Source organism: Aplysia californica, unplaced genomic scaffold, assembly GCF_000002075.1.
Source record: "Aplysia californica isolate F4 #8 unplaced genomic scaffold, AplCal3.0 scaffold00136, whole genome shotgun sequence".
NCBI lineage: Eukaryota > Metazoa > Mollusca > Gastropoda > Aplysiida > Aplysiidae > Aplysia > Aplysia californica.
The window spans coordinates 622,902-633,280 of record NW_004797406.1 but is presented as its reverse complement, the minus strand read 5'-3'; the positions used below and the strand labels follow the sequence as shown (position 1 = coordinate 633,280).

The window sequence follows — 10,379 nt, the reverse complement described above, 5'->3', positions numbered from 1 at the left end:
CACACACACACACACAGGTACAAAACAATAACATAAAGTGAAAGGTGGGTGTGGGCATAAAGCTCGATTTTCAGTATAATTCTGAAATTGGAGATAATGATAATGTTTGAGAGAATCTGATCACACCACATATGCTACAAAATTAGTTATAAAGAAACAAAAGGTTATAGCTAGTAATCGCAGGTTCGGATAGTCAATAAGCAGTTACGTGATAGCATGACAATACTCCTTGCTTGGAAGAGTGAAGATTTGAACCTACTGTGTAAAATAAATTATTCAACTGTAAAAAAAAAAAAAAATTTTTTAGAAAAAAAGAAATCGACATAGAGGTACAACCGTTTCTTGAGGCTGTTGTTCATTTTGTTCCTATAGTTTTTGTTTGAGGGTGGGGATGTTTTTCATTTGGTTCCTTGTATCATTACGAACACGCGAAGTGGGTGGTTGGTGGGTGCTCTGATATGGTTTGCTCCTTCTTTCCTATAAAACATCTATCGTCTCTATCCCCCCCACCTTCTTTTTTATGTTTGTTACTCTCTTGTAACACCTTTAATCTTCGGCACTTATAATATGGCTTATTGTGTTGCAAGTGCCGTTAAACTCTTCCTCACACACACACACACACACACATGTGTGTGTGTGTGTGTGAATGTGTGTGAGTATTTGTGTGTGTACTGTTACTCTCAAGAACACCTCTAATCATCGGTAGTTATATTATGACCTAATGGTGTCGCAAGTGTCGTAAAACTCTTACTAAAACAAAGAGTTGGGTCAAGCAAAAATTTAATCCACGAAAAGTCTTGGAGCCGAGCTGGCCTTTCATCCAAATGCTGTATCTGATGCATCGTGGGACGTTTAGACCCGGCAAAAACAAAACGAGCAAAATGTGGGCGATTCTAACACGTCTAAATCATGTTGGAAATCTTTTAGCGTTGGGACATCGCTCTGTGTTTTGCAGGCTCGATAACGTCTGTCTGGACTGGAGCCAAAATACAAACAGTCCTTTCAGCTACTTCTCCTTTGGGGCTGCTTGCACTGAAGTGGAAATTGATTGCTTGACCGGAGATCACCTGGTAAGACTCATGATCAGTGACTCATCAAACACACTTACAAATAGAGTTGGGTATTGTGCTGAAAGAGATGTTTGGTAGAATAGTTGTGTATATTTCGAGGCGCCTCGTTAAGGGAAAAGGGTGGGGGGGGGCTGGTTTATGAACCTATCTCGGTGACTATGACCTTTTTATTAAAGCCTTATAGCATGGAGGTATAACAGAAAACATCTCTAAAATGTAACCTTATTTTTTTGTTTAAGTCTACGGTTGCCATGGTAACGGCCGCCATATTGCAAATAAACAGTTTTCATAAAGTAAAAATAATGTTTTATTTACCAACCAATTGATAGACTCAATACAATTTTTTTTTTCTGTTGAGATCTTGGATATCTTGAATATCAGATACCATAAATCCCTTTAAAGTCCCATAACGTAACGGGAAGACAGTGAGGAAAGGGAAATATGGTTGTCTTCGTAACCTTCGTACTACACTGAATGTTACTGTCCTCAGCTGCTGTTACACGTGAAGTCTTGAACTTTTCTTTTTACCACTTGACTGATAAAATCTTAGGAAAATGTTCAGCAATTGAGATTTTGTTTTGTGCATTTCAATAGTGAGTGCCTGAATCATATTTTTTAAACATTGTTATATTTTTATACATGTATCTGTTCATAAATACATGTGTATCAATCTCTTTGTCGTATATGGCTCTATTGTCATGTCTGTATAAGTATCTGTATGTCAATCTACCCACCGCGTGGGTGGTTGGCGGGCGCTCTGGTGTGGTCTGCTCCTTCTTTCGTGTCAACAGTTATCGCCCGTCTCTCTCCTCCTCTTTTTTGTGTTTGTTACTCTCTTGTAACGCCTCTAATCTTCGGCACTTATATGAACTTATTGTGTTGCAAGTGCCGTAAAACTCTTACTAAAACTAAAACTAAACCGATCCACCGTATCTATTTATATAACAGTCTAACAATATTATTATATTCTTTTTTAATCTACCTAAACTAAAGCTCTTTATCTACCATGCTATATCTTTAGCCTATAGCTGTCTTATTTTCTGCCTGTGGGTTTGCCTGTCAACATAATATCTATCTTCATCTTATTTCCTATGGCTCATACCGATCATCTATATAGATTCTATTCTTTTTTTTTTAATGTACCAGCACGCTATGTCATGTATATTCGGCCATGCACTATAATCAGTCTCTGTGACTGTCCAGGTTCTCCGGACCGACATTGTCATGGACGTCGGGAAGAGCCTAAACCCAGGCATTGACGTTGGCCAAATTGAGGGTGCTTTTATGCAGGTAAACTCAAACGGTCATACATACAACATGTTTATCCGTCGTCTTTCAGCTGTCTTTGATTGGAAATATATCGCTGGGTGTGATTTCTGATATCAATATCAATACCACATTGGGGCCATTTTAGTTCAGTTAATCCGTTTTTTCTTCCGTTTCCAGCCTTTACTACTAGCTTTATTCGTGTTGTGCCGACTGTCAGTCAAGTCCACTGAACGTGCGTGTGTGTGTGTGTGTGTGTTTGTTTGTTTGTTTGTTTGTTTGTTTGTTTGTTTGTGTATGCGTGTATACTCTTGACTCTAACTCTAAGTGTGCCCAATAAAAATGAACGTAACAGGCCAAGAATGGAAAAGATAAAAATGTTTACACACAGAAAACCGAAACGAATCAGAACAGCGTAGAAGAAGTAGAACTTACAGCTGACATCCTCTATTCATCTACAAATGACGTATGACGTAAGCATGTCATTAATTAAGTGAATACTAACCTAATTCGGTTGGCTGGCGGGCGCTCTGGAGTAGTTTGCTGTTTTTTCCTGTCAAAAATGAAAATGTATCGCCCTCGTTCCACCTCCTTCTTTTCTTTGAATTTTACACTCTGCTAGGCTACCCCTCCAATCTTCAGATCTAATACGGTCCATTTCTGTTGCAAGTGTCGTAAAACTCTTACATGTAATAAGACCTCTTCAATTATACAGGGGTACGGCCTGGTAGCTTTGGAAGACTACAAGGTCTCCCCCGAGGGAATCCATCTTTCCCGTGGTCCGGGCAACTACAAGATCCCCTCGTTCGCCAACATCCCACAAGTCATGAACGTGGCGCTACTCCGCTGCAGTAAAAACCCAAGGGCAGTCTATTCTTCTAAGGTGGGTGTTATTTAGCCTAATACGTTTTAAAATATAACCTATTTTGTTTACTATAAAATGCGAGTTCTCTTGTGGCTTGTTTAGAAAGCAAAGAAATAAACGCTGAAAGTGAAAACAAATTAGAGCTAGATAAGTTAAGATTATGAACTTCGATATGGGCAATAAGTGCCACTTTTCTAGAGATCAACATTTTCATATAGATCCCACTTAACCTCTGAGCCGACTTTACTTGAGCAGAAATAGCAAACATTACAAGTGGGATAGGTTGTACAGAGGTCACAAAAAATGTAGGTGGTTGACAGACAGACAGACAGACAGACAGACAGACAGACAGACAGACAGACAGACAGACAGACAGACAGTCAGTCAGATAGATAGATAGATAGATAGATAGATAGATAGATAGATAGATAGATAGATAGATATCGTGAGTTTTTCCTCAACCAACAGGGAGTGGGAGAGCCGCCGCTGTGTCTGGCTACCTCAGTACTTATGGCTATCAAAGCGGCCATCTCCGCGGCACGAAGACATGCCGGACACACAGGTCATTTCCGGCTGGACACACCTGCCACGCCAGACAAAATCAGGATGGCCTGTCTGGACCAGTTTGTAGAGAAGGTGGGTGTTTGTTCGATGTCAAGATGGAGAATTTGGCAAAGGGAAGAAACGTGGCTAATTGCGGGTGTGAGCAAGGTTGCTTTTTTTTAAAATCCCTCAAGAGAAATTAAAGGTAAACTTAAAGGAAGGACCTACGGAAAAAAGGAATATTATATAATATATATATAATTGTTATCTCTGATTCTCTCTCTTTCTCTTTCGCTCTCTCTCTCTCTCTCTCTCTCTCTCTCTCTCTCTCTCTCTCTCTCTCTCTCTCTCTCTCTCTCTCTTTCTCTCTCTTCCACACACACATATATACACACACACACATATACACACACACACATATACACACACACACGCGCGCGCGCGCGCACTTACACACACACACACACACCCACACACACACACGCGCGCACACTGAGTGAGAGACAGAGAAAGAGAGAGACAGACAGACAGACAGAGAGACACAGAGAGAGAGAGAGAGAGAGAGAGAGAGAGAGAGAGAGAGAGAGAGAGAGAGAGAGAGACGTGCACCCCCTTGCAGATATGTACCCATTTTGACACCTTTCACGGCTGCAATGCGTGACGCATTTCCATTCCAAACTAATCAACTCGTTGCTCTCTACAGTTCCTCGAAGATGACAAAAGGGACCAAAAGACCCCGTGGAACGTCAAACCGTAAAAATAACAGGTGGAATATCAGAAGGAGCAAAAGGCTAACTTTCGTCTGAAAGTGAACGACAAGGCACAGCCCAGTGTTAACTTTTTTTCAGCAGGCGAAAGTTAATGTCCTTGGGGATCTACCGGGTGTTGAGTGTTGACTACATGACAAGAACTTTTTAAAGTAGGCCTACTCATACGGGATTGTGCATTAGTTGTTGTTCGTATCCGTAAGTTTAGAACTGGGCCGCTTTATTATGTCTTAGTACGCCATAGGCAGAAGTAGATCTAGTCCTAGAAACGAATATGTACTTAAATAGGTTGTTTCTGCATGTTCCTTGTGTATGTCTAGCAAACTACAGAACGTGTTTGAAGCGCGTGAAGTATTTCTCCGTGAACGCAATGTTTACATCATCGATCTATCAACCTATCATCAATCTATAGCTTATTGGTCCATTCAAGAAGTTTGTCTATGAAAACGTGGTACGCCTAACAATACTGCTGAAAACAGGAAAAGGCCGTTGTGTAATTATAAACATACATAGAAAAAATGTTAATGCCTGTATCTTTCAAACATTGTTTTAAACAAAAAATCATCTTGCCGTAATCCTTGTCTTCTTGTGATAAATGCCAAGGGTCTTATTCTGGTGTCACTTATAAGAAGAATTATTTTGCTCCTTGTAGTGAAGGCAACACTTCTGTAGTGCCCAGAGCAGAATGGAAAAGGTGTCAAAAGAAATTAAATTCATGAACTGTGTTGAAAAACAAACATCGTACTTTGCACCATCAGGTAACAACTGCAGGTCGGAAAAAAGGCTGCATCGATCTTTATTATTATTCTATGCTTTCTGTATTGACAGGATAATAAGAGATGGATTTTAAGGATATATATGCGTATATATATTTTGCAAATGTTGATTTTAACCATCAGAAACATAGACAGCAGCAGCATTTCCAAAGGTTGACACAAAGCATCCAGTAATGTTTGTATCGTAATATTTAATTTCAAATATCAATGTCGCATGACTAGAGAGGAAACACGAAATGGCTTGTCTGTATTTTAGTTACAATATTGATGTTTAAATGTTAACACTACACGGGAGCATTTTTTGTCAACCATGTAAGGTTTATTGAAGAGTTAGAACATTATTGATTTGTTTTTTCGAAAGATGAGAAGAAATGTAATAATTTACGCAGACTCGTGTGTCTGTTTTAGAACGGAAAAGCTGGATCCGTATTGTACTTTGTACTGCCGTGTTCGAAATTTTCTGAGGGGAAAAAAAAACTGAAACGACCTCAGTGCGAAAAAAAAATAAAGATCACAACATTTACAATAATATTTCATTTTGCCTTTACGGAAAACTCTTTTTAACAGTGATGTGTTATACATTACAGCGACAAACTGTTTCAACAGGAAATGTTTGGCAAAGTCATTACCGATATATAACTTAACTTGGGAGTTTCTTTCACATTTCTCCATTTGTCTGTCACAACATGGTATGAGTCCAGTAACGCAAAAACATCCTTAAATGCTCCATCACATATGTTTAGAATGCCCACTGTTCTCATACTGGTGAGTCCATCAGTTGACAACTCCCTTTCTAGTAAATGTATGGGTCCATCTTTAACAAGATTAAAATTTGGGGTTCAAAATCTCAATCCAGTAGCCGTCGGGATCCTGAATGAAAGCCAAACCTTTCATTTTTCCTGAAAAAAGGACAGAGAAAATCAAAAAAAATTAATGACATCTCTCTGAAATTTATAAAAATAAGTATAGAGTTGTATCAAAGTCGGAAATAAAGAGACAGAAAGGTTTGAAACTAAAGAATTCTGAAAAGTGACATCAAAATATTGATCGCAGAACTTTGTACTGGAAAACACAATCTTCCTCGAACATTACCAATTGGGAAATTATCACGCACATCATACCTCGAGGATATAAGGCTACTAAGTTTCTAAACTGACAAGTAGAAGACAGTATAATTGATTATGCGGTTCATTATACAGAAACGTTGTTCTTGTCTCTCGAAATATGATTTTAAAAAGTATAATTGGAGTGCTATCTTATTGTGTCTCCATGTTTAGATCCTGCCAAGATTTTACCCCGGTGAGAAAGGTGGGTTTTTAAAAAAGCTATGTTTTACAGTGAAAATAATCCGGATTGATGCCTCTATTTCTGAGATATTTCGTGTCATTCTGAAGTGTCGCCACTTAGCTTGGCTCTAGCTCAGTGCTATCTTGTAAGAACTGCAAAATAGCCAATGGAATTTCAGCACTGAAATTCTTCGTTTTGTCTATCTCCACAGAAATCGGAACCGTTTGCTCAGAGCTATCTTATCATAGCTTCATTGTGTCCAAGTCTTTGGGCACACCAAGCATTAGGCCACTTACAGCCTTAATCGCAAAAAGAGAATTGGGAATTATTCCTCCCCCTGCCCGAGTAAAGCAAAAAGGGTATATTTGAATGGTATTACAAAGGAAAATATAATATTAAACGAGGCAAAATGAAAAAAACAAAAAACAAAAAGGGTATAGACCTAGACCTATATTCAGTAAGCTAGTGAGATCTCTCGGTAGTGCAAGTTTTCCTTAAAACAAATCCATGGTTATCACGAAGAGCATAGATTTATCAAAAATCGAAACTAGTAATATTTTACAACTGACAAGACAGCATCAAACGGAAGTTGCTGTTTTGTTCGAAAAAAAACCTCTCTCCAAACACGATTTTGGGGTTTATTCTGCACTAGATGCTATATAAGTGTGTGAATAACATAATCTGTAATTAGTTTTAGACCCAGTGTCCTTGCAGACGTCCATGTAAAGCAAGGGGTTTCGGCATTCGATATAGATTCCGTGAGCCTGTAAGCCTTCGAACTGGTGTTAGGGTCTACTCAAAATAGAGAGCACTGGGCTCACGATATCCTAGACAGAGCAGAAAAGAACCAAGCATGTGGATCAAAACTTGTCTCACCTCCATCAGGTTTCTTGATGAAAGGCACCCCAAGCTTTTCAAATCTTTCACAGGCTTTGTACACATCAGGGACGACAATGCCTATGTGGCCTATCGAGACGAAAAAAAAAAGCAAAATGAACTTCATCATTTATTTCACCAAAGGTAAAATGTTATGGTTAGAGAAAGCTTGGCCTCCTTTCTTTAAAAAAAAAAGCTGTCAACCAGAACCACACAATACATGAAAACATTCTTCGAAATGCTTTCACTCACACCTCAGTGTTAGACAAGCAAACACAGAAGACTCGAGGATACATTTTATTTGTAATAGCAAAAGCTTCAATTATACCTGTTTCTTACTCAAAATTAGCTTTCCCCACCTTCCATGACAGCACAACCTTTCATGGGATCTAAATTAAGATTTTGACTTCCTAGGTAGTTTTCATTCAATATCTATTGTGCACGATTGTCAATGAAAGGTCTGGTATTCTATCCTTGTCTTCAGTATAAAAAGAACACTGTATTTGGAGAAACGCGATGCCTAAAACAGTTTCCACGATGAAACTCTTTATTGTGATACATGGCTGGATACCTAGAAAAGAACAAGAATTCTGTCATTTTTAAAGAAAACAAAATAAAACACACAAAAAACGTTGAAAAGTTAATAATGACTTCAAAGGCAGGTGTAATTTTGGGATTTGCCGCCACTGGCCCACTTCATCTTTCAAAATTCAGACACAGTGATGGATATCAAACGATTAATATACTCTAAATGTGCACTTGCACGTTTGTAAAACTTTACATATTTGAAAGTTAAATACTTCGGTAACAAACCAGTATAAATTGTAACTAAATTTGTTTTTAAAAATTTGTTTTTGTTTTCTTTTTAAACATTGTAAAATTGGAGACAAAAATAAACGATTTTAAAAAATAAATTAATGTGTATACATCATGAGATTTTGTTTCTCCGTGTCGTTTCTGTTTTGTTCTCGTTCAAAGGGGCATATTCTGCCATGTTGTGATATTTAAGTAATATAAACCGCTCTTTGTGTAAACAATCCCAGTCTTAAGAAATGCACGTCCTTTTCTTTTAAAATCATTTCTAAAAAAGAAAAAAAAAGATATGGTCCTTCCAAAAAAAAAAATCTCTGGGACTGTGCGGGTGTTGAATATATTGATGTGTGGTTGTCTGCAGGAACCACAGGTCCCATTGTAGGTTACAGTTAAGTGTTTATATGAATTATTATAATCCTAGAGGTTCGGGTGCTTTCTTTCCTTGATTAAAAGTGCCAGTAACCTTTCCATTTTTGCTGCTGCTACTACTGCTGCTGCTACTACTGCTGCTGCTACCACTACTACTTCTACTGCTGATACTACTTTTACGGTACTATTACTGCTGCTGCTTCTTCTATTGCCACTTCTGCAACTGTCACGCTACTATTGTCAGCTATGCACATAGTATCCATAAAATGAACCATATCCTTGGTATTAATATTCCAATAGACTGCACCGATACTGTTATATTAAATGTATGCATCCTTTACATTTTACTCAAGGAGCACCACAAATTTGCTACCAAAAAAAAACACGACAGCTTGCTGAGAACGAACCTAAAACAACAGCAGTAGTATACGTAGTTATTGTAAAGGGACGTGAAAAAGTGCTGATGGAGAAACCTAAATCCTGGAAAGCACCGATATGGACACATTTCGGATGACGCCACGGCTGTCATATCTGCAGTATTTTTTCACAGCATTCTAAATCAAATGAGTTTGCGAGTGAACACGCAAATGAATGAATTTGCCTCTGACTTGACAAGCGGAGCAAACTGTAAAAGCGAGCACAACCAAACAAACACGTGCGCGCGCGCGCACACACACACACACACACACACACACACACACACACACACACACACACACACACACACACACGTGCTCTGTGCGAAAGTATTGAACCACGTGCAACGCTCCTGGCAATAAAACCCGACGGGTTTACGCAAGCAATAAGTATTTAAAAAAGATATAATTATCGACATTGTCCCAGGAGCAATTAATTTAGTAGACAAGGTTTTTAAAAAACCCAATTTACTCACCAAAACCTCTGGGGTCTGAGTTGCCATTGTGGTACACCTCTTTCTCTTCCTTCTCTGTACCATAGTTGCTGATGAATGATTATCAGGACGTGGAATTAAGTACATGTATTTAAAATTTAAAAATGTCAATCATTGTCAGATCGGGCTGGGGTTGAGGGCTGGCAGGGGGAAAAAAGGGGGGGGGGTCTTCGATCGTGGAGGGTCATGTGGTCGGAATACATGGTGCTCACCTACAATGCCATAGTAAATATATATATAGACCTGGTTCAAATGATTCTCTGACAGCATTCTGTTACTTTAAATGTATTCTTTGGGAGAGAACGTGAGGAGGTCTGCACATGTTATCCTATGATTAGATAATCGAACACTCCGTCTATTTAGATTTGGAATTTTGAGGGCCAAAAATGAGAGCTTAATATTTCACTAGTCAAGGACGCCTTGGTAGACGAAAATTGTAAAAGTAAAGCCGTGCCAAGGCCAGCAACATTGCTAAACCCTGAGTAAATCTCTATTCAATGTATGTTTTAATCTGGTCAGGACAACAAAGTCGTTCAAAAAGAGAAAAGACAACCTGGAAAGGAAAGCAATACTATTACCAGGGCTGGATCAAGCTGTGAGCCCAAGAGGCCCCGGTCCTGGGCCACCCACCAGGAGGTGGCCTCCCCCCAGTACACTTCATGTATAGCATCGTCGAGTCAGATATAATATCATACACTGCGTGAATTGGACTTCAATGGCATTATCAGCGTTTCTTGCTGCACGAAAATCGATAAAAATGCTGGACTGCGCATGCGCGCGCACACACACTCACACACACACGCACACACACACACACACACACACACACACACATAG

The 10,379-nt window shown here is 39.0% G+C and overlaps 2 protein-coding genes across 2 annotated transcripts in view; one reads left to right on the top strand and one right to left on the bottom strand.

The window, feature by feature from the left end:
• The window catches only part of LOC101862644 (xanthine dehydrogenase/oxidase), a 54,942-nt gene extending 46,558 nt beyond the window's left edge, over positions 1-8,384 (top strand). The window contains exons 29-33 of the mRNA XM_035969304.1: positions 726-1,070; positions 2,274-2,360; positions 3,052-3,219; positions 3,670-3,837; positions 4,448-8,384. Coding sequence (XP_035825197.1) covers positions 726-1,070; positions 2,274-2,360; positions 3,052-3,219; positions 3,670-3,837; positions 4,448-4,501 — 822 coding nt within the window. The 3' untranslated portion in view covers positions 4,502-8,384. The remainder of the gene's footprint in view (positions 1-725; positions 1,071-2,273; positions 2,361-3,051; positions 3,220-3,669; positions 3,838-4,447) is intronic.
• LOC106011527 (lactoylglutathione lyase-like) lies at positions 5,287-10,278 on the bottom strand. The gene is made up of 4 exons (XM_013081558.2): positions 10,121-10,278; positions 9,525-9,592; positions 7,451-7,540; positions 5,287-6,186 (listed from the first exon to the last, which is right to left on the bottom strand). The coding sequence occupies exons 1-4, from the start codon at positions 10,210-10,212 to the stop codon at positions 6,113-6,115; spliced, it is 324 nt and encodes a 107-aa protein (XP_012937012.1). The 5' UTR covers positions 10,213-10,278; the 3' UTR covers positions 5,287-6,112.
• Between the last annotated feature and the right edge of the window lie 101 nt (positions 10,279-10,379).

What these genes read in the sequence shown, in the direction of transcription:
- LOC106011527 (XM_013081558.2), bottom strand. Translation starts at nt 10,212, where the DNA reads ATGCTATACATGAAGTGTACTGGGGGGAGGCCACCTCCTGGTGGGTGG. An exon ending in CTCAGACCCCAGAGGTTTTG is followed by an intron (nt 7,541 to 9,524) that starts GTGAGTAAATTG and finishes TCGTCTCGATAG; the next exon opens with GCCACATAGGCATTGTCGTC. An exon ending in CATCAAGAAACCTGATGGAG is followed by an intron (nt 6,187 to 7,450) that starts GTGAGACAAGTT and finishes TCCTTTTTTCAG; the next exon opens with GAAAAATGAAAGGTTTGGCT.